The 22,084-nt window shown below is 52.2% G+C and overlaps 5 protein-coding genes across 5 annotated transcripts; 3 read left to right on the forward strand and 2 right to left on the reverse strand.

Moving 5' to 3' along the window:
* Window positions 1–2,240: 2,240 nt before the first annotated feature.
* Window positions 2,241–4,353, forward strand: PG997_011051 (uncharacterized protein; the record flags this gene model as incomplete). The annotated part of the gene is made up of 3 exons (XM_066815366.1): window positions 2,241–3,079; window positions 3,137–3,348; window positions 3,413–4,353. The coding sequence occupies 3 exons, from the start codon at window positions 2,241–2,243 to the stop codon at window positions 4,351–4,353; spliced, it is 1,992 nt and encodes a 663-aa protein (XP_066664656.1).
* Window positions 4,354–8,511: 4,158 nt separating this feature from the next.
* On the forward strand, window positions 8,512–10,224 carry PG997_011052 (uncharacterized protein; the record flags this gene model as incomplete). The annotated part of the gene is made up of 3 exons (XM_066815367.1): window positions 8,512–8,730; window positions 8,791–9,032; window positions 9,120–10,224. The coding sequence occupies 3 exons, from the start codon at window positions 8,512–8,514 to the stop codon at window positions 10,222–10,224; spliced, it is 1,566 nt and encodes a 521-aa protein (XP_066664657.1).
* Window positions 10,225–12,213: 1,989 nt separating this feature from the next.
* PG997_011053 (uncharacterized protein) lies at window positions 12,214–13,593 on the reverse strand (the record flags this gene model as incomplete). Its single annotated transcript, XM_066815368.1, has 1 exon — window positions 12,214–13,593. The coding sequence occupies one exon, from the start codon at window positions 13,591–13,593 to the stop codon at window positions 12,214–12,216; it is 1,380 nt and encodes a 459-aa protein (XP_066664658.1).
* A 2,954-nt stretch (window positions 13,594–16,547) lies between these two features.
* PG997_011054 (bZIP transcription factor) lies at window positions 16,548–17,648 on the forward strand (the record flags this gene model as incomplete). The annotated part of the gene is made up of 3 exons (XM_066815369.1): window positions 16,548–16,673; window positions 16,769–17,058; window positions 17,126–17,648. 3 exons carry the CDS (start codon window positions 16,548–16,550, stop codon window positions 17,646–17,648), a joined length of 939 nt encoding a protein of 312 aa, XP_066664659.1.
* Window positions 17,649–20,282: 2,634 nt separating this feature from the next.
* PG997_011055 (uncharacterized protein) lies at window positions 20,283–21,624 on the reverse strand (the record flags this gene model as incomplete). The annotated part of the gene is made up of 3 exons (XM_066815370.1): window positions 20,283–20,745; window positions 20,786–21,208; window positions 21,317–21,624. 3 exons carry the CDS (start codon window positions 21,622–21,624, stop codon window positions 20,283–20,285), a joined length of 1,194 nt encoding a protein of 397 aa, XP_066664660.1.
* Window positions 21,625–22,084: the final 460 nt, after the last annotated feature.

The raw sequence follows: 22,084 nt of genomic DNA on the forward strand, positions 1-22,084 counted from the left end.
CATACGTTGTGCGCCAGCAGAGGTGCTTGAATCTCCCGATTCACCTAACAGCTTGCCAGGTCGGGCGGTAACGGCAGTGTCAACGGAAGGCAACTCAAAGTGCCCTGTTAGCTTAAAGTTGAGGTTCGACGGCGCCGCCGTTCCTGTTGCGCCAGTGTTACGAGTACAATGGCCAATTTCGACACCAACGGCCCCAAGGTTCATTAGGGCTCGACAATGTTTTATTCGATATTATGTTTCGCAATGTTGGCGTTGTCCTCCTTGCCTTCCAATGAGTGCAATGCCCGGAAAACAGGATCTGGTGCATCCCCAATCACAAAACCGGTACCGACATCCCATAGGCCCATGCCTCTAGGCTAAATTCGAAAGAAGTACGAGATACATGTATGCATCCGGCCGCACGTGGTGTCATGGGGATCAGGTCACGATTATAGCTCACGAAAACCGCGCCTTTTCGTGCATAGCATACAACCTATGTTTGACACCCTATTGAGCCTCGTATTCACTACTCGGCCTAAATCAAGAGAGTTGAGCATAGGTCTGCCAGGTAGGCTAGTGGCGCGGTCAATGGACAACCATCTGCTACAATAGTAGCCGTTGGGCTGCCATTTCTTGTCCCAACCGGCCAACCTTCCTGCCCTCACCGGCAATTTTTTGTTCGGAATGTGGCATTGCCCGGGCACTTTGAGTCAGTGTTCTTCGTACTTGCAGCCGGGTTCCCCCGCGAAAAGGGCTGAATGTGTAAATTGCCAACTGACAGCCTGGGAGAGGATCCCGCCGACACCAGGCGAACCAACTGTATGCTGCGCCCCAGGACTCCGTATTATCCGGCCACTTGCAGCTCTAGCCCTGCGGGATGCGTCGATGTTGTCGAATGACTCGTGAACGGTCGCCTTCTCAGCTAATCCAACCTTCCTATATGCATAAGAGGAAACTTTCCAAGCGGCCTGCTATTGATATACTGTTTTCACGCTGGTAGGTAGCTCCACGATCCGACGATAATGACTATCGAGCACTGGGCACGGTTCGGACCAGGCGTTCCAAGACTCGGGTCCAAGACTCGGGCCCTAGTTTTTCTAGCGTCGCAGAGATCACCGAACTTCAGCTCATTCGGAAACGGTCTGAGGCAGAGTTAAGACTTGCATGTGGAAACCGAGGTGACACGGTGACGCCGCCCCATCCCTACTGCAACCAACAGCTGCCAATCAAGCAATTTTGTAGTCTATATTAACTCAATATAGGGCAACCCGCCAGCTGTCCCTATTCGGCAACGCTCCGGCTCCTGCTGTACGCGAAACGTATTGTGGGCTAGTGGGCGAGTGGGCGGGCTTACAGTATGACCTAAGATGCCTTCGAAATGAGCGTCTGACACAAATGGCCGTTCTCCGGATATTATGCACCGGATCCCAGCCTGCTAGCCCCTCGTTGTTTGTGACAGGCCTTCGATGTAAATCGGGAACACCAATAGAGGTGGACGCGCAACGTGTCGTAGGTATCGCCCATTTGTAAGAGCAGAGAGAGCGACTCGCAACTCTTTAACACGATCGTCGGATGCTCAGCATCCCAAGTCTGAAGAGGTGCAGGTCAGACATATGATCTGCTCATTATAGAGGAGCTGCGCCAGGGTCAAGCGCAATCCTGATACTAATCGTCACGGGATCCGTAATATCAGGGCCACACGTCTATGCGAGCTACCTGCTTTTAACGGAATTGATGACCATAATACATCCACGTGACATCCAAACCAAACAGCCAAATGACGAAATCCGAAGTCGTCTTCGAGCGCAGGCCAGGAACCTCAGCCGTGGTGTTTTACTCAAGAGGTGTTTGGTTACGTACAGCACGTGGTCAACAGATAAGATAAAGAATTTCCCGAAGCCCCATACGGGGGCAAGGGCCATTACCAGAACTTCAAGCTTTGTGGCCTCGAATCCAACTTGGCCAATGGTGCTTTTTTCTACCGAAGTCCGGTTCGAGCCGGGGCTGAGATCGGTTCCGATAGAATGGGGTTAGTCAGCTCGGTCGGCCTAAGCTAAAGTCAAGTCCGAGCCAAATTCCCCGGGCTAGACCGTAGGTTAGGCACGAGACCAAGAACAGAGTTCGTCATCAACATTCGACTTTCGACTTTTTTTTCCCTTCTTCCTGCAGCAGATGTACAATGATGTAGGGCTTCTCTCACGGACAAATTACCATCAAATCTTTTGCAGTCTTTCCCGTTGGCCGCCAACAGATACCAAGGTATGTTTCGTGCAAGCATAGCTGGTCTCGGCAGACGCCCGCTGTCGAAATGTTCAACGACGTCATCGCATAATTGGCTGTCACAGGCCGCCACCACGTCTCGAGGGCGCAACACCACCACCTGCCCCCTGCTACGAAGTGTACAAAATGCCCGCCGGCAAGCATCGACACGCAGCGACAATGGCGGTCAGTTCCAGCCACTCCGACCGCCCTCGCCCGAGTCGCTGGGGGCACCGAAAGCCGCGCGCGAGTTCAAGCGCGGCCGGAAATGGCTCCGGCGCTTCGTGATCCTGGCCACCGTGGGCGGCACCTTCTACCTCGTCGACCGCGTCGCCTTCGCCGCGGGCATCAGTCGCTCGCTCCTCACGTTCGGGAACGGTCTGTTCGTTGCTTTCGACTACAAGATCAACTTCCGCGCGCGCCCCTTTGTCGGCACCATCGAGGACCTCCACCGGCGCAGCGCGGAGCGACTCTTCGAGCTGCTGCGGCACAATGGCGGCTTATACCTCAAGATCGGCCAGGCAATTGCTATGCAGAGTGCTGTGTTGCCGCCCGAGTTTCAAAAGATGTTTGCCCGCATGTTTGACGATGCGCCACAGGGTTCGTGGGAGGGTGTGCAAAAGGTGATACGAGAGGAATTTGGCGGCAGAAGCGCAGAAGAGGTTTTCGGCGTCAGCTTCACGGGCGAAGACGGCAAAGGCTTGATGGAGAAGAAAGCACGAGCAAGTGCCAGTGTTGCACAGGTCCATTGGGCAAGGCTGCCAGATGGACGAGAAATTGCCATCAAGATACAAAAGCCTGAGATCGCCAAGCAAATAGGGTGGGATTTATGGGCATTCAAGTAAGGAGAACTCTCGGGTACCCTATTCATGCAGGGTAAAAGGCTGACTTAGCGCAGGGTAGTGATGGGAGTCTACTCATGGTGGTTCGACCTACCTCTTGGTAGTGTGGTTCCGTTCATCACGGAGCGTCTTCAACTCGAAACAGATTTCGAGAGTGAAGCGCGGAACTCCGAGACCATGCGAAAGCTGATCAACTCGGAGCCAAGTCTAAAGGGGCAGAGTCTATGTCCCAACAGTCTACCCCGAATTCACAACACGAAGGATTCTGGTGACGGAATGGATAGAAGGCGTGCGTCTGTGGGATAAGGAGGCAACTACTGGCCGCTGGATAGGCGGCCACGGCATGGGATCTCCTGGTGTGCATGGAGAGAAACTTGGTCCACCCAATATGGACCTCGTCCGGAAACAGCTACACGAAAACCCGGGAATGACGAATCTCAAGCCCGACCGTGAGACTTGGCGAGGACGTAACAACAAGGGCGGGCTTGGGCTGACGAGCAAGGAGGTGATGACCACGATAGTCGATCTTTTCTCCGCGCAGATTTTCAAGTGGGGCGTCGTACATTGCGATCCTCACCCAGGCAACATCTTCATCCGGCGCCTACCGTCGGGTCACGCCGAGGTAGTCCTCATCGATCACGGGCTTTACGTCTACATGTCGCCGGATTTCAGACACCAGTATAGTCTATTCTGGAAGTCGCTCATGACCTTCGACAACGACACGATTGCCGAGGTCAGCAAGCAATGGGGCATCAAGGCACCGGACTTCTTTGCCAGCGCCACCTTGCTCAGGCCATACGAGGGAGGTGACAACAAGACTAAGAACGGCATCATCGAGAGCCTCGACGGCAAGACGGCCGCCGAGCGGCACTTTGAGATGCAGCGGCGGATGAAGCAGGGGATCCGCGACATGCTGGCTGACGAAGACAAGTGGCCCAAGGAGCTCATCTTTATTGGGCGCAACCTGCGCATCGTACAGGGCAATAACCAGTTCATGGGATCCCCGGTCAACCGCATCAAGATGATGGGCAACTGGGCGAGCCGCAGCCTGTTCCAGGACCCGAACCTGCCGTGGCAGGAGCGGCTGGCCAACGCCTGGCGGCATCTGTTGTTTCGGACGGTGCTTCTGGCGACGGATGTCGCGTTTTATACGTTCAAGGTTCGGCAGTGGCTCGGGTATGGCGGCGGCATGGAGGATGTCCTCGAGTCCAAGATGAAGGACATGGCCAACGACATGGGGTTTGAGTTACAGCATGACGTGTTTGACGGTTAAAATTACGATTGGGCTGGGAAAGCGTTCCTTCTGCTTGCCTTTTTAGGGGCGTGTATAGAATAGTAGATAGAAGACGGACGATAGAGAGCATGATACCACTCAGAATCAGGACAGCTGCCATCCCTACAAATGCTCTCCGTTTTCAGACGCGCACTTTACAAGCTTGATACAGGCTATCGCAGGCACTTGGCCCAGCATCAAAAGCTAGGGACAGGGACAGGGACTGTAGTTAGTTGGCTACACGGATAACTGCAGTTCTGCCACGTCGCAGGCCAAAATGATCTATGCGCGAAATATCAGCAGCAGGTTTGCATCGAATCGACCTATGTACGAACTGCTCGCGTTGCAATTACGTATAAAATAATATGTCACTGATGGGCCAAGTTCAGAAGGCCGACTTGACAGACGATGATCCTTCTTTCGGATGCCGGCCCACCGCTCATGTTGACGAGATTGGCCCGCGATTGCTGACGGGCCATTTGCTGTTTATAGTTCTGGAGGGCTCCACCGAGAAAGGATTGACAGGGCAGGACTGGGTCGGTGACTGCATTCAGCACTAATGCAGGTACCATCAGGACCGTCAGGACCATCAGGACCATCAGTACCAGCAATATCCATACAATCACCTAATTGAGTGGGTTCTTTGCTAAGATGAAATGGAGACTGTTCCCAGAGTGCCCAGAGTGCCCAGAGAGTGCCGAAGTGCTGCTCCGAGTGCTCCCTTCGTTCATTGATGAATCTACTTGGTGGCCAGATGTTCTTGTTCTGTTTTTATCTTTATTTTTTTTTAACTCCATCTGTCAATCTGTCACGATGATGCTGTTGTGTACCATTTGCTTTTTGTTGCTGCCGCCCGTTCCTTGCTTATGCTCCCAGCTGATGTTTATTTTGCGGCGCATGTGATTTGATATTGATTGGGCTACTACCAGCTTCACCAGGGCGGGTGTTGGGATTCAGCCGCGCATCCACGCATCCCATTGATTGCTGGATGGATGGGAAAGCTTGGAAATTCTGAAACGTGAAACAAGGATATCGATAAGATGCGTTAATTGGTCCCATTCCCAGAGGCATTGACCAGGGGTCCAGGGTTCCTCGTGGGTTCTCTCCAGAGAGGTGGGTGGATTCCTCCAATCTCGGGGGCCTGCAATTTTAAAAAGGGGCACGACCGGGACACTGATTTCTTTATTAAATCGTATGCCTTCGGATGCCGCAGAATACTGTGAGTTGACGAACAGGTCATTTTGATAGGTTTGGTACTTATCTAACATCGTTGTATTTTGCGACCAAGTACTACTGTATGTAGATTCGACAGCAGCGCTAACGCGGAGAGCTTCGGCTACTTGCGTGCTCGTACACGCTGGTAGCCTCTGGCGACGACAGGCTCTATCCAATCGAAGAAGCCATCTTCTTATTGATGTTGATTATGCCCACTCATCATGTGGCATCTGTTGCACATGGGCCACGGCCCACGGGAGAGTTCGAAGTTTAATCGGCGCTGTTGACCATTTGCAAAAATAGGGTTAGCCGTGGGAGAAACATCTGACGACTTAGACGCCAGGGATGTGCAGCCAACGTCGCGTGGTGGGAATGCTTCCAAAATGGCCCTCCGGCTCGTGCTAGGATGCGCCAAAGTAAACAATATTAGCACTCCAGACGGTCCCATAGGTCATAGTCGCCATCATGTGGCTGCGAGACTGCATTTGCACCGCTCACCAGTCCCTATCCAGCCAGTCCAGTCCGTTTGGCAGTCCCGTCGTCGTCGTTGTCGTATTGCATTCGCATACGTACCGCGGTGCAGTCGAGGTCGGGTTCGTTTCACCATGCAGCTGGGTCCTGTGCCCGTCGACAGTAAGCAAACGCACACACCCCCGGACGAATGTCGTTCTTCGGAACATTTCTTATTTTCCACGGTCCAATCCAATCGATTGTCTGAGCCGTGCAACGAAAGGACGTGGGCGCCAACGAAAAGCTGGGCCAAGCCTGTTTGGGACCATCATACCCGAGTCGCTCCCAGTCGTAAATACGTACTCCATCCAGTCTTGTCTCCTTTTTCTTCGAACTGTTGAGATGAGAAAGCCCATTTGATTCGTTCGTCTTTTCCTTCTCCCTCCGACGAACTTCCCTGACGAGCTCAGGTAGAAAAGCAAAAAAAAAAACATCAACAACAACAAGAAGAGAGACTGGCTGCTCCCCCTCCACCGTCGAAATTCAACACCACATTACCTTCACCACATTCGTTCTCTTCCCTCTTTTGAAAGAGTAATTCGCTGCGCTAGCAAAGCAAGATTGCAGTAGTCTCAGGGCAACACAGACCTCTCTCTGCTCGCTCGTCTCTTTCTCTACCCGCTGGCCAAGTACGACCGCACGGGGGTGAATCAGCCCATTGAGTACCGCAGCCTACCTGCTGCTACTGTGCCTAACCGACTGTAAGTGGGCTGGCTCAATCTAGAAGCTCGCTGCTGGGCTGTTTGTTCTGACCACCTGCAACCCAGTCGATCCAATTCAACGCAGGCCCTCCGCAATCTACAAACAACCCGTCCACCCCCAGTCCAGTCTAGGGTCCCGTGCTAAGGTTAGGACGGCAAGCTATTACGGTCTTGGTCTTGCATATGTAGGTAGTAGACAGGAACACACTGCTTGCATCTGAAACCTGCATTTTGTTCGTTTCTTTTCCCCCCTCGTCGTCGCCGTCGACTTTTTGATTCTCCCAATTCGATCTTCCCTCTGTCGGATTGCCCACACGAAAACCCTAGCGGTTGTAAACGAACGCCCGTCGCCGCCGTTGTCTCTGGTTCACAACATTTTTGCCTTCGGTGCCTATCTTGCCGGTGCTGCGTCCACAGCAACCCACACCCACGCTCCCTTCGGCTTTCAGCAGGTTGCGCAAACGCGGCTGTCTCTCAAGGTTGGTGCTTCACCCGTTTCTCTTTTCCCTACGTTTGCATTGCATCTGCTGCTGCGCCGCGTGGCTCTTCCCAATTTGACTCTACATGTCAAATTCATCTCGACATGTGCATCTCGTGGCAAGTCCTCTCAAGGTTTGATGTCATCCAAACCTCGAGAATGCGCGCAGGAAGTAGACAAGGCCACGCGAAAGTGGTCGCATCCTTCCTGCATCCCACTACCGAAAGATGCATGTCATCCCACTCCTCCGCAAAAGAAGGAGCAATGTAGACTGTTCCACAGAGGATGCGCGTCACGGCACTCTATCTTGTGTAGCAGATCACATCGCGCGCTCCCGTCTATCCTGGGTGGAGCTGCTGGAGGAATGTGTTGACGTTGCAAACTCGCGCATACCAGCGCAATGGGCGTGGGCGCGGGAGAAGAAAAGAAGAGAGACAACCCGGTTCACCACTGGATCCAACGGTAGTGGGATCGGGGAGAGACAATCCACCAGATCACCAATCGTGAACTAGCTGCCCCAACCGTCCAAACTAGTGGTGTGCCATCAGAGACACGCATTGCCCTTGTTGATCACCGTTGTTGAACAGGACTGACATGACGCAGATCCCAGGCCTTTCGAGCTTTACGCAAATCGCCGCATACAAACCTTCACGTTGATTCCAGTAGTTGGCATCATCACTCGACACCCGAAGCCTTCTGAAGCACCTAGCGAGTCGACCTTCGCCTACCTATGCGCCAGCCAAACATCTCCCAGCGAACCGTTTCTGTTTCTTGTACCAGTTGCAGGCGGCTTTAACCTTCCAGATTACTGCTTGCCATTGCCCTCAAAACAACCTCATCGAGCAGATTTTAGACTTTCTGCAAGTCACCAGCTGGACTGTCTCGTCTTTGGACACTCCAGCTTGCATAACCCACGAGCCCTGACAAAGCACCAACAGGGGTCTGGGCAAACGGAGAAGGTACAAAGGAGAGAAACTAAGACACAGTTCGTTCAGGGTTTATGCTGGAGGAAGGAGAGTTGCGATCCCTCACGCTATTTCGTCATTGTCTAAAAACATCGGTGATTGTACTGGATCAATCCTTCGCATCTTGCAGTTAAGCGGCTTCCACGTCAGTACAGTGCAATCGAGCGGAAGCAGGTAGCCCTACGCGAGCGACTTTATTCCAAAATCACCAAGGACCGAACGTTGCTTCTGGGCTGAAACTTACAGGTTCATGCCCCCACAACCTACACTACCCCAGCAGAGTATAACTATGAGCGAGCCGCCTCGCCGCTCCAGTTTCGGGATGCTACTTCGTCGTAGCAAATCCGGTGACCTTGGCAAGGGAGGACGGAAACAGCATCAAAAGGACCAGCAGCAAAGGGAAGCCATTCCCAAGTCCCCACCTCGCCTTCCCGATATCTACAATGGTGCACAGCCTCCCGAACTACAATCATTCGGAGGCGACATGCGTCCAGACTCTCTCGCCATAGTGTCAGGTCGGGCAGAACACACACATCCACACTCATATCATCCTACCTCACAATACCAGCAACAACTCCGGCACCAGTATCCTCCTTCTGGTCGAACATCAATGGACCCTGGCCGTCCCTCCATCTCCTCGGCGGCAGCACCTCCGGTGCCGCCGATACCTGCCAGCAACAACTATGTCGATCCATATGCCCGGACGGAGAGCATGACCCACCGAGGCCGGTACAGCTATGCTAGCAGTGCCATCAGCTCAATCAACAGTCCCAGGCGAGTTCGTAGACGGAAAGATCCGACGCCTTTCAAGTAAGTCACAACCCGTTTGGCCTGCTTCATACTCGAGCCGGGCAATGCCGTCTTTATCGTTTGCGTTTGACTAACACCATATTCTAGCATCTTGATTGTTGGCACTCGGGGCTCTGGAAAGACGTCGTTTCTCGAGTTTCTTAAAACCGCCCTGGCTCTACCACCCAAGAAGCGCTCGCAACGAGCTACCGAAATCGATGAGGAGTTCGTTGCCAAAGGTGCCTCATCAGGCAACTTCATCCCTCACTACGTGGAGAGTGAAATAGACGGCGAACGAGTCGGTTTGACGTTATGGGATTCGGAAGGTCTGGAGAAGAATGTGGTTGATCTACAGTTGAGGGAGATGTCGGCGTTCATGGAGAGCAAATTCGAGGAGACGTTTACTGAAGAGATGAAGGTGATAAGATCGCCTGGCGTACAGGATACGCACATCCACGCAGTCTTCCTTATCCTCGACCCCGCAAGGCTTGACCGCAACATTTCTGCTGCCAACTCGACCTCTACCATGAATGGCCATGGCGGAAAAAATGGAGATGTCTCGCGCATCATCGGCGGGCTGGATGAAGACTTGGATCTTCAGGTCATGCGTATTTTGCAGGGCAAGACTACCATCATCCCGGTGATATCCAAGGCCGACACAATCACTACAGCCCACATGAATGTCCTCAAGAAGACGGTCATGGCGAGCCTGAAGAAATCCAACATGGACCCCCTGGAGCCGCTTGGTCTAGAGGCTGACGACGATGACACCCCGGATTCTAGCAGGATCGAGGAGGGTGATGAGGACGAGGGTGCCTACGACGACAAGACATCGAATGAAGCCGAGAGTGACGAAGGTGAATATGACGAAAGCCTCCCCATTCAGGGTAGCTCGTCGTCCTCCAATCCGAAGCGGCACTCTACTGCCTCGGGACATCAGAGTAAGCCATCAGTGGAGGAAAGCGACGAAGTTGGAATAATTCCCATGTCCATCATCAGCCCTGATATCTATGAGCCTGGTGTCATTGGCCGAAGATTCCCGTGGGGTTTCGCCGATCCGTACAACGAAGAGCACTGCGACTTTACTAAGCTCAAGGAAGCTGTCTTTGGCGACTGGCGTGGCGAGCTCCGAGAGCTGAGCCGGGAGCAATGGTATGAGGGCTGGAGGACGAGCCGGCTCAAACAGCACCAGCCTTCGGTCCGTCGTCGATAGGGTCTCACGAACAACTGATGTTGCTTGCACGAGCTCATCCTTTGTTTGGGACAGCACTGTACTGTGACACGATTTCCAGTCGCATTCGCATGTCTTACGATCCTCCTCTCGGCCCTCGTTGTTCGCGTTTCCGGTCCTTTGCGGCTCATACCCCCTTTAGTCCTTCTTCCGACTTCATGGTTGCGCCTTATTGTGGACGAGTGCCGTCCAGGGCGAACAGCCTCCTTCCGATGCCCAACGTACTGTGAGAGCTTTTGGAAGACTTTTATTTAATGCCACCTACATACTTAGGGAGGCGATTTTTGGCGGCACGATACCATTTCCTTTTCATCCCCCTTTTGCATGTCTTAGACAGCCACAAACTGCTGGAACGCAGATCACGAGGTCCCACGGCGGCCGTATTCATTTTTCCTTTTTCTGTCCTCTATTCTTGTTTCACCACCTTTCTTCTTTCTGATGAAAACCTCCCACATACTAGGATTTCACTATTGTGGTTGTTTTGGCGACATGCGAAACTCAAATTATATCTGACAGGCGAGCAAAACAAATAACAAGCCAGGCGAGAGAGTTGGAGGAGCTTGGTAAAGCAGGACTACTATTTTTGGTGCTGGGTTTTTCCTAAATTCAGAGCATGATGGGTCTCTCTGTGCTTGTCGCCGTTGGAAGAAGATTTATCTTAGGAACCGATTCTTGAAGAAGTTGTGTTATTTCTGTGTCACACTGTTAAGATGCTGGTGTCAAGTGGGGAAAAATACAACTAGCAGCAGGGGAAACGGGGAAACCTTTGCTAGATTGTGTTGAATTATTGTATTTCGTCAGGATCCAAGACGTGGAAGAGAAGATCCATGTCCTGTTGTAGATACGAAATAAAACTCTGGCAAGTCTGACCTTACCCGTGTCCATGATGCTCTCTCTCGATTGTCCAATACATAATATTGCCACACCTAGACTGGGAGACCTTTCGTTTCTCAACCGGAACTTGGCCCTTGATTGGAACGAATGGGATTCCCTGTTGGCGAAGCAGGCATTCGCAATGAAATGGATGACAGCGTCGTGCTGGTAAATCCCGTGGCCGTATCGGTCCCCGCTCAGATGAACGGCGAGCCGCAGCGCTGTATTTGAAACCGCTAATCTTGCAGTGGCTGTTGAAAATAACAACTTCAACATCTAAGAGGCTGAGAGCTTTCTACATCGTAATATTGACCAATATTTGTTCATGCAAACGGGTTGGTATCCTGAGTCATGCTAACACTTTTCCGCATTCTGGCACCACTAAATTTAACGTCAACTTCAACTCGCCGCTAGCCAACAGGGATATCTTATTGGCACAGTACTCCGCGCATCCATCGTAACATCCATCACCCACCCGAGACAGGAAGGGTCATATTTATGCTCGGATTTTGTACACTTGCTCTGATGAAAATAATATAGGTAGGGTTGGGCAAACATGGGCCAAACAACCCGTCCATGTCAGAATTGTCCAAGGTGCTCATTTAGTCTATTAGTGCTGAGCTGATGAAGAAATACTACAAAATGCTTCCCCAAGTTCTGCCTCATGCTCATCAACCGCTCTGGCCAGGCTTGACTCCCTTTGCCATGGACTCTAATGCAATAGTCCTCCCGAGAGAAAACATCCAGAATCTGATGCATAAGATCGGTATACTGCGAGTTCCCTGGAAAATTCGACCGCCTTGTCGGCTAGGTGCTGTGATCATCACGTACGGTCGTGGATTACCGTGGCCAAGACAACGTGAAATATGGGATTAGGTTGTTGCTGTTGTCCGCCATGAGAGACGCTAAAGGAGGCGAGTTCCCAAAAATTAGACCAAAGGCAATCAAGCCAACACAGCACTGCATTGGCCAAAACGATCCTCCATCTCCAGAAATCGAGTCGCGAGATTCAGTCCTGCAATGTTCCAACCTCGTATTACAAGTCCCTCCCAGTCTGCATCAAGCAATATCGTCTCAAAGCACCTACAGTGTTCGTAGTCACCACTTGTAGGTAGGAAAAGCAGGGAATCTAGGGAGTTTTGAGTTCTTGTTGAACTCGGGATGGTTTAGAAGGGTCTGATAAGCCATGCTGATGAGAGGCACCGAGTGCTCGCTTGCCGGTAGACGGTTTGCCTCGTCGACCGTGATCTTAGAGTAGTTCGTTCTGTCCTTTCTGAGAGATTCACTTTGGATTCCAATGGTTCGTTCAAGGTCTTTGCGATTCTTCTCAAGGCGGGCCTCGGTCACAGTCTTACTCATCATATCACTACCGGCGTACCATATCTCGTGGATCTTGGCCCGATGAGTCTCGGAACGGGTCTTTGGCTGGCCAAATCGGTTCAGAGGATAACCATGCTGCCATTCGGGGGCAATGCCCTTGGTCGAGTAGTCGAAGTCCGATGGAAGACTGTGAGGGTAGTACTTGGCTGCTTCTACAGCAGTCAAGGTGTCGGTGATCTTGCGACGTTCCGTCTCTTTGAGGGCCGCCTTAACGGAAGCTCCTGCATTCAGGACGGACTTGACAGAGACCGCTGTATCGTTTCTGGGGGGCGGGGTAGACTTGTCGTTGCCCCAGGGCTTCGAACGTCGATGGCTTGCAACCTGTGAAGTGACGATGCCTCCAACCTGGGCCTGTGGTTGCTGGTATGCTGAAGCTACTTGACCCGAACTTTGGTCATTGGCCGAAGATCTGAATCGGCGAGGGCCTGGGGGCCCGGCTGTCAACGGCTGTGGGGCTCCAGGTCCATTTGAAAGTATCGAGTCAAACATGGGTCGTGTCATAGACTTGGATGGGTACTCGCTGGTGCCGTCTGATTGGAGAAGGCCAGCAACAGACACAGGATCTGATCGAGCCCCTCGTAGTGGGACCAGGGTGTTGGCTGTCGGACGTGCTCGTGAGAGTACCTTCTGAGCCTGCTTCTGCATGGGGTTTGGGTAGGAAGCCAGGTTTGTCAAAGTCTTGACAGACATGACTTTCAACTTCTCAGCCGCCTCGCCCGCATCATCCTCGTCATCATCCTGCTCTCTGCTTACGTGGCTCTCGGCAGGCTCGTGGGCGGATAGCGAGCCTGTGAAGGACATCCTGGCAAAGGAGTCCGAAGCGCTGGTTATGGGGCTGACGGCTCGCTCCGAGTTCTGCTGCAGAGGGGAGTAATGTAGCAGATTGCCAGCAGTGGCAGCGTTGGATGGGGATCGCGTCTGATGTGCGAGGGATAGACCAGAGAGGGAAGATTTGGTGGTCAATTCGTTGTGCGGCGGCCACTTGACTGGCCTACCTCTTCGAGTGGGAGGCTGAAGCGGTGCTGCACTTGGGTTGTAAATTGATCCCACAGTAGTGTAGACTTGGGTGTTCTGCTGTGGCTGCTTTGATGTATCCATGGCTGCCTTCAAGTTTCCTGCTGTCAAGGAACACACTGGTGGGGCGGGTAAGGAAGATGCAAGAGTAGGCGAGCGGCCTCAAACAGATTGTTCCTGCAAATCATCGAGGATGAACAAATTGATTCCAAGCAATCTGGGAGGAGTGGGCATACTTACAGGTTGGTTGGCAGCAGCGTCGATGAAGTTGTTGGCGATGAGTCGTAGTCTAGGGGCCAAGAAGGGTGCAGGTGCCCAGTGGAACGTGTGGGATCTATCTATCTCTTGGTCGAAGACGAGGAGACTTCTTGCCCGTGTTGACCAGATGCCCTCTTTCCTAGAAAGTAAATGGCCGAGTTGTGAGTGTAGGTAAGTAGTGATTGGGTTTGTATGAGGGTGCTGGTGTGATTAGAACCTAGCCAACTGGGCTTTTGACTTGGAAAACACGAAAGAACAGTCAATTTCAATGCCTGGAGATGCAGCGACTGCAGCAACTGCAGACGGGCAGAACAGAACAGACGGTTCGTTACTTGGGCAATTCTCTCAGGAGGGAAGGAAGCCAGCTTGAAGCAAGTTGACCCAATCCGATTATTCGGCACGCACCTGCCTACTTGACGCGGTACTTGGAGCTTCACACTACCTAATGCCACAGAGGGATCCTGCTCTTGCCGTTTGTTGGTGGGGGCACTTCAAGCAGAGAGAGCTAGAGAGAGCAGGTACGAGAGACGCCCAGTGGGTTCTTCCAATGGATGTTTGGATGTTGGAAGAGCTGATTGCTCGAGGCAATGAAGGCGTATCAGAGAGTGTGCTGGGAACGCGCTTCGGTGGGTTTCGACTTGCTCCCCCATCCGTCTGACTACGTGTGACTCGATATGACTACCACACGTCTTCTTCAGGTACTTTTGACAAAATGAACAACTGCCGTGTCATTCCGCATTCGCCCATATGAAGCACACATCTGGGCCTCATATTCTGTTGCTAAGTTGCATCACATCACGTTGGACCAATCTACTCGAGTGCATACCCAAGAGGGATAAGGGGAAAGTTATGGACGTCCCAAGCTATCTTCACACTCTCTTCAGTCTGCGAGCATCACTCGATAAACCCTATTTGTATTGTAAGCGGAATTCCTGGAAGCTGCCTACATACTCCTAAATCTACCATCCTTTTGGATATATTGTTAACGTGTCACATCCAGTGTTTGTCTGTCCGCAGTCAGTAATGCACCAAACCATCTCTGCTTGCCTATGGAGTACGGATTAACATCAAACTGTAAATATTGCCCGTGGCCCTTAGGATGGCTATTGGAACGTCTTGAAAAGATGGCCTTTGTGCATAGCCACTTTGAAGGTCTGACCAACAAGATCTAGCGATAAACCCAGGTTTGTAAGTTATCCCAGCTTATTCTGTTCCCCTTTCCGGAGATTATGACCGATGTAGTTCCAAAAACGACAGAGGGCCACCGAAAGATCGGCGACAACAAAAGTTGGTATTACTCATGGTATATGAGCTATGTGTGTCCGGAAACATCGCTTCATGGGTGTCATCATCAGTGTGCACGTAAGCAGCACTCGCTTGACCACTCACCAACCCGAAGAGACAAGGGCATTCGCCTACAGCCCCCGAATTTCTCGACGAAAGAACCAGTGTATGGAAAAGAAGGACGACCATCAGTAGCTGGAACTGAAGTGAACCTCGCAGTTTCTCGACTGCTTGCCCAATACTTTCTCCTGACTTGACCATGGTAACATTATACTGCAGGGTGTTGGTCTTTACACTCGATACAGCGCGCAGCGATATACTCATGGATCATACCAAGACGGTAGAACACAAGCATCATAGTACATGCGTCTCTGAGCTGTGGTAGGGTTCAACCAGAGCTGTGTAGTTGAAGGCGGAAGCACGAGACCTGGATGAGTCAGCAGCCCAGTTGCACAAGTCGCAAGCTGACCGAAGAGGAGGAGTGGTTGCGGCTGAGAAGGGCCACATAGCGCCATGGGCCGACGGTGGCCAACAACGGCCTTGTCTGGATCTACCGGGCATGCATCGCGGTGATCAACTAGTCGTCGTTGTTCTATTTTGAAGCGGACATGTGGCTTGGAATTGGATCAGCCAGCAGCCCGACTTGTTGGAGAGAGATGCTGCTGATGGTGCACTATCCTATCCCCACCCAGGCTTGGCCTTAGCTGTGGTCGCACTGGCTTGGCTGTAGTCGCTACTGGTCCGACAACCGACCCTGCTGTTTTTTTTTTCACTGACACCCACCCTGGCCTGGTCTAGAAGGATGGACGGCAACCTTAATCCCCAGATAGACAGCACAGGTTCAGGGCAGGTACTGCGCTATCTTCAGGTACCTCTGCCCGACTGGACGGGAGCGTCTAGGTACGGCCTACCATTTGCACCATTGGCACCATTGGCATCATGGAACCTCTGGCCCACGTTCTTGTGTCTCTTGTTCCTTCGAGTTCTTGTTTATGTTATTAGTACCCCTTGGAAAGCCTATTTCGAGTTTCTCTACAAGAGTTCAGCAGCGCCGATGACCCAGTATATCCGTGCTATATTTCCACTTCTTCCGCGGGTAGATAAGAGGCTTGGATGCACGTAAACTCCGATCCGGCACTTGAAAATGGGCAAGCAATAAGAAGTACATGGCAGAAGCCAGAACCCACAAAGTACAACATTGAACCGACCTCCCTCCCCCCTTCGTCCTTGGTCCTTGGTCCTTGGTGTACCGTGTGCCCTGTCCGTCCATCAAACCCCGACCCATCCATTTGATCGCTCGCTTTCTCTGATTGCTTGCCACTGGACGGAGAACATAAGCAAACGGGGCGCCGGTCTCCAGCTGATCATTGATGTGCCTGCGTTTCTACTTGTACTTGTCGCCGTCAGTGCTCTCAACCACCATCATTGTCTCGTTGCTTCAAAAGTAGGCTTGCACGTTGGAAACACACTCGGTCCCATCAACCAAGCAAGTCACCATGAACTTCTCACATCCCTTTTACGGCCAGAACCAGCCGTCATACCAGTTTATAGGCATCCCTCCCTTGACTCCTTCGCATTCCAACTCGGCCGCCTCAGATGAGTTCAACAACCAGTCTCCACCGGTTCGTACTCCCCTCGAGACACCAAACCCTCCCCGGCTTCATCGCTACACTTCCCGCGAATGAGTACTAATGTGCGAGAGCTGTCGTCTTTACAGGAGACCTTCGATGGATTCCAGAACCCCGATCAGTTCCAGCAAAACTTCGACCAATATGCACAGTTCAATCAGCAACAAGCGCAAAGCTTCCCTCCCGGGCCGCCGACCCCGCCGACGACACATTCTTTGCACGGCCAAGGTTCATCGAATGCAGCAAACCCAAACAAAGCTCTCCAGCAAGCCGACATCCTACCCCTGACCAAGTCGGATCCTGGCAACAATGGCTCCAACTCGGACGATGAGGACATGACGCCTGCCCAATCCCGACGCAAGGCGCAGAACAGGGCGGCGTATGTATTACCACCAACTATACCGGTGTCTTGACCGTCTCCCGCCTCTAGGCTAACTTGTCTACAGCCAACGCGCTTTCAGAGAACGCAAGGAGCGACATGTCAAAGACCTTGAAGCCAAACTGGCCTCGCTCGAGGCCACTCAGCACCTGACAGCAACAGAGAACGAGAAGCTGAAGCGTGACCTTCAGAAGATGAGCACCGAGAACGAGATACTGCGCGCCACCTCGAGCGTCCAGGGGCCAAATGGCTCCATGTCCCCCGCAGCAGCCGTGACCACCACGACAGGACCCATGCACTACAACCCCACCGACTTCTACTCGGACTTGCTTGCAAACCATACCAACAAGACGCCGAGCCATCGTGTGGTAGAGTCCGAGGCCGGTGAGCGATTGCTGGCGGCCGGTGCTACCTGGGACTTCATTATCAGCCACGAACTTTTCAAGAGGGGATTGGTGGACGTTGGCGATGTCAGCGAGCGCTTGAAGTCCCAGGCCAAGTGCGACGGCCAGGGTCCCGTCTTCGAAGAGCGTGCCATTATCAAAGCAATCAACGAAAGCGTTGCTAGCGGGAGCGATGAGCTGATATGAGCCACTTTGGCATTCTGTCGAAAGATGCTCAAGGCCGCTATGACGGAAACGCCGCCACTCTCCGTGGCGTTCGCAACGAGGAGACGAATCGGTGCTGATGGCATCCCAACTATGCTTTAGGCATAGCTGTCGGGACGCGGAGTTTTTACGGAATATGGGTTGATGATTGGGACGGGCATTGAGCCACACTGTGTTTTTCTTTGGACTTTACGGCATATAGCCGAAATGATATCCCCCCGGAGTTGCTAACCCCTCCCCCAGCTGTCCAGATCCCTGTGGCTGGAGGTTTATTGCCTCTTCAGCATCATGGAGGGAAAGCCCCCAGGGTGAAACAACGCCTGTAACTTATCGCTGTATTCATTGTTTTTGTGGTGAAGAATGGCCGAGTCGGTTTGGGCTTGATGCCCGGCCTTGAAACATGATGTGTGCTATGGAATGTTCAACATCTCACATGTAGGGGCCCTTTCAATTCGACGGTGTTGGTGTTCTATGACTTCTTCTTGTATGTATCTTTATTTCATACTTCCCCAGCTCACACAACTGGAAAAGGAAAACCTTTGGGCTTAGACCGCGGATTCGGATAAGGGACGGATGGACATTTGGGGATTTTGGGGATTTGGAAATTGGCGGCTTGGGTTGGCTCTCCTACCTTTCTTTTTCTCAAATCTTTTCTGCATTTAGGGGAAAGGGGAGAACACTGCATCCACGTGCTTTGCATGGAAAATATATAGAAATACGTGACCGAGTCAACGCTTGGAGCGATCTCGCGACTTAGAATAAATGGTTTCTGTACACCTTTAACATACTGCTATGCATATGTCTAGCAGATTGTGACTTATATTCTGCATCGCTCTTTTGAAATCAGTAAGAACAGGCATGAGGAGTGGTCAATTCATACTCTTCCACTTTGTTACAAGGGGGTTTCTGCTTGCTACCCTCTCATCGTTATTTTCATGTTTGGGCTGGACAGGCGACGGGTGAATGTAGAGACTGATCCATTCCTCCGTTTCTTTCGATCTTTACAGGATGCTTGCGCCCCCTAGGTCATCAGTTACATACTGTTTGTATGGTGGTGGCTATTTGTGGCTAGAGGAAGGCTCACCTGCTTCTTTTGCTCAAAAGGGGCTGAAAAAGGGGCCGCTGCTGGGACATGCACTTCAGTAGACCGCCAATGCAATATACCCCAGTTCGTCCCCGGGGTCGTTTACCATACAAGCCCAGGCTTCCGCCTCTCGGATCGAACCTTGTAGTAATCAGGAAAGGAGGGTGTGTCAGCTACGTCTAGGCCTACCAGATCTCACGCGATGGATGGGCGGGCGTTGCTTACCCGGACGGACTTATCACAGTACTCTTGGCGCCACTATGGTTAGTGGCTGTAGAACGTCCAAGTGCCCGTTCCGAGCCTGCTGCTGCTGCTGCCGCCGCCGCCGCCTCCAAGTCATGCTAGTTGGCGGTGTGCAGTAGCAAGCATCGAGGCCAACGGCAAAGATATATCCTTTCAGTTTTCTCAGAAACGTCAAATGAAGCACAGGAGAAGGAATGTAAACTTGAATGCGTGTGGACAGCAGCATGTCGCCAGCTAGGGGCAAGGCCCACCACGAACGACCCTGATGTTCTCCTTCTGTATATATCAGTCAGGGTTTAAAAATGTATCTAGGTATGCATAACATGGCACTGTCTAACTACGACTGTTCAACAGCCCCAAGGTCCAACCGGCCCCCTTTGCCCTTTATACTGCATTCTCCATACTATATGAGAGACAACATGAATACATGCATAAACGTACGGATTTTGAATAACTCCATCTCCCCGGTAACTGTTTGCAGCATATTCGCCCCTATTACATCGGTTAATGTACTCATTGTCTTATTGTGAATAAAGGGGTAATGATAGTCGTATTCCGCGAACCCTACGCTGGGCCATTCCAGCTTCTGCCACCACTACTTGAGTGACATCAGTAAGTCTCCCGCACAACCTACAACTTATTCGAGAAAGCCTAGTGATTACGCATCTCGAGAGCCGTAAGCAAAAGCGCCCTATGTCTGTCAACCCGGCATTGACTACCTGCTCTTTCAAACAGTGAGAACATCGTGTGTTCGATTTGGTCTCGATATAGACTGATACAGAAGACCAAGACAAGATAGCAAAATCAAGTAAGCATGAATAGTTGACATCATATTCCAAGTAAAATCCATAAGTATATATCATTAAGTACTCGTGATCTCGCTTTTAACTCCTAAATCTATCCGACTATAAGTGGTATCTCAAACATTTGTCCTCATGTCCAGCCTCCCACCAATGACATGGTGTTCCCACTCGTTACCAGAAGAACACATGTCTTTCGTAAAAAATTGCCTGATCTTGCCAAGACATATTGTAGGACAGTAAAAGCAAGTCCATCCCATCATCTCCCTTAGCCCCCTTTTCGTGGTGGCACTTCCATTGTATGTTATACGTTCCCGTCGTTTTCTCATAAGCACATGCACGCAACGGCATTTCTGCCGTTTTCCGTTGACACGCCTGTACCGGTGCACTGCCATTGACTCAAGGTCCTCCTTTACTCATCATGAGAACCCTTCATATACGGCATTACACCCCCCCCGTTTTGCGACTTTTAAGTTGTCAGTAGACAGCTTATTTCGCCTTCTTCTCCTCCTCACCCTCGACATAGGGATGCTTGATGGTGAGACACCAAATATCCAAGTAGTCGCAGATGGTCACGATGACATCGACAACGAAGCTGCCGTAGACACCGATGGCCATGCCTAGCATGCTGAACATGAAGGCGACTTGGTACACGCCGTCACCCAGGGCACTAGGCCAGCCCGAGGCCCAGCCAACATGTTGCTGGAGAATAGGACCGATGGAGTCGATCACACCGAGTCCCAGGGGAATCACAAGCACGTTCCAGTACGGGAAGCGGAGCTTGACCAGGTGCGCCGTAATCATCTGACCGACGCTGTAGGCGTTGACGAGGCCGCAGAAGATGACGAAGGGAACCAGATGCTGGGTACGGATGACGGGCTGGAGGTACAGGTAGGCCACAACCAGGACCCAGGTGCCGAAGAAGGGGATCAGGCCCTTGAGGGCGCCACGGCTGCGGTCGCCTCGCGCACGTCGGGCTTTGATGACGTTACGCGCTCTCAACGGTGTTCACGATCAGCATGACGGTGCCTTGAACCATGTACCACTGAGTGAAGTTGAAGTTGTAGACGAGGTCGGGAATGCCCAGGGATTTGGGTACACCAAAAGTGGCCAGCATGGACTGCTTCCAGAAGCTGGCGCCGCCCATGAAGCCCGTCAGTGCGTGGACGCTGACCAGAATCAGAACGCCCTCGACGGGGCCGTTCACTATGCCCAGAGTCAGGGTCTTGGTGTGGTACTCATCCCAGGTTTGCACGTAGAAGGTAAGCAGCGAGGCGAAGAGGGTCGCGACCGTGTACCATGTCTGGCCCATGTTCTGACTGCCGGCGAATAGGAGCGCCCCGAGCGACGTATTGAGGGCATCCACACCGTGGTCGAACAGCTCGCCAAGGGGCCCGCTCTGGTGGGTTCGCCGTCTGATGGATCCAGAAAAAAACAATTAGTTCACATGCTCCAGATACACACAGCAGCAGCGCCGCAAGTCACAATTCGCACAAGAAAACCAGAATCAGAGAGCTACTCACGCCTGTGATCCGTCGACGGCATCAAACGTCTGGTAGAGGAAGAGACCCAGAGCCCAGGTGTAGTAGACCCATGGCGGGCAGTCCTGGTCGAGCGAAGGGTTGTACCACAGCAGGGTGAAGAAGTTGAGGATGATGAACATGAAGCCGAGCAAGGTGATCAGGTTCGGCGCCATCCACATGGGGAAGCACTTGATGACGACATTTGTGTAGAACGGCTTCAGAATGTACTTGGATGTGAGCGAGCGATCGACTGCAGAGTACTTGTACTGCTTCAGGTTGGGCAGACGCTCCTGGCGGACGTAGACCATGTTGGCAGTTGTTTGGCGACGGTGGTGCGCCGATTCAGTCCCAAGAGAAGGAGGGGAGAGAGTTGGGTGATGGATGTGTAGAAGTGAGGGATAGTGCGACTAATACTCGAAATATCAAATAGTATCAAGTGGTCTCAGTCCACATTAGTTCACGTCCTGATTCGAGACACGTATGCACACGCTTGAGCTCAACCTGGAGGCCCGGCGATCGGGGCTATCAAATGGTCCAGTCGGCTGAGAACGTGGGCCCGTCCTTATTATGTACTGCGACGAGATTAAAACGGAAGTGCCGTGTTTCATGGAACGGGAGGGAGGCTGTTTCTGTCCGACTTGCTCTGGCAGTCTGGGTAAGAGGCTGAGAGGTGAGCAAATGGGACGGGAAGGAAACATTTTCGACTAAACAAACACGTCATTGGGACTGGAGATAAGATTAAGCCAACATTGAACCCTAGCCCGGCTC

Source organism: Apiospora hydei (assembly GCF_038363865.1).
Source record: "Apiospora hydei strain CBS 114990 chromosome Unknown utg000008l_segment0_segment0, whole genome shotgun sequence".
Lineage (NCBI taxonomy): Eukaryota > Fungi > Ascomycota > Sordariomycetes > Amphisphaeriales > Apiosporaceae > Apiospora > Apiospora hydei.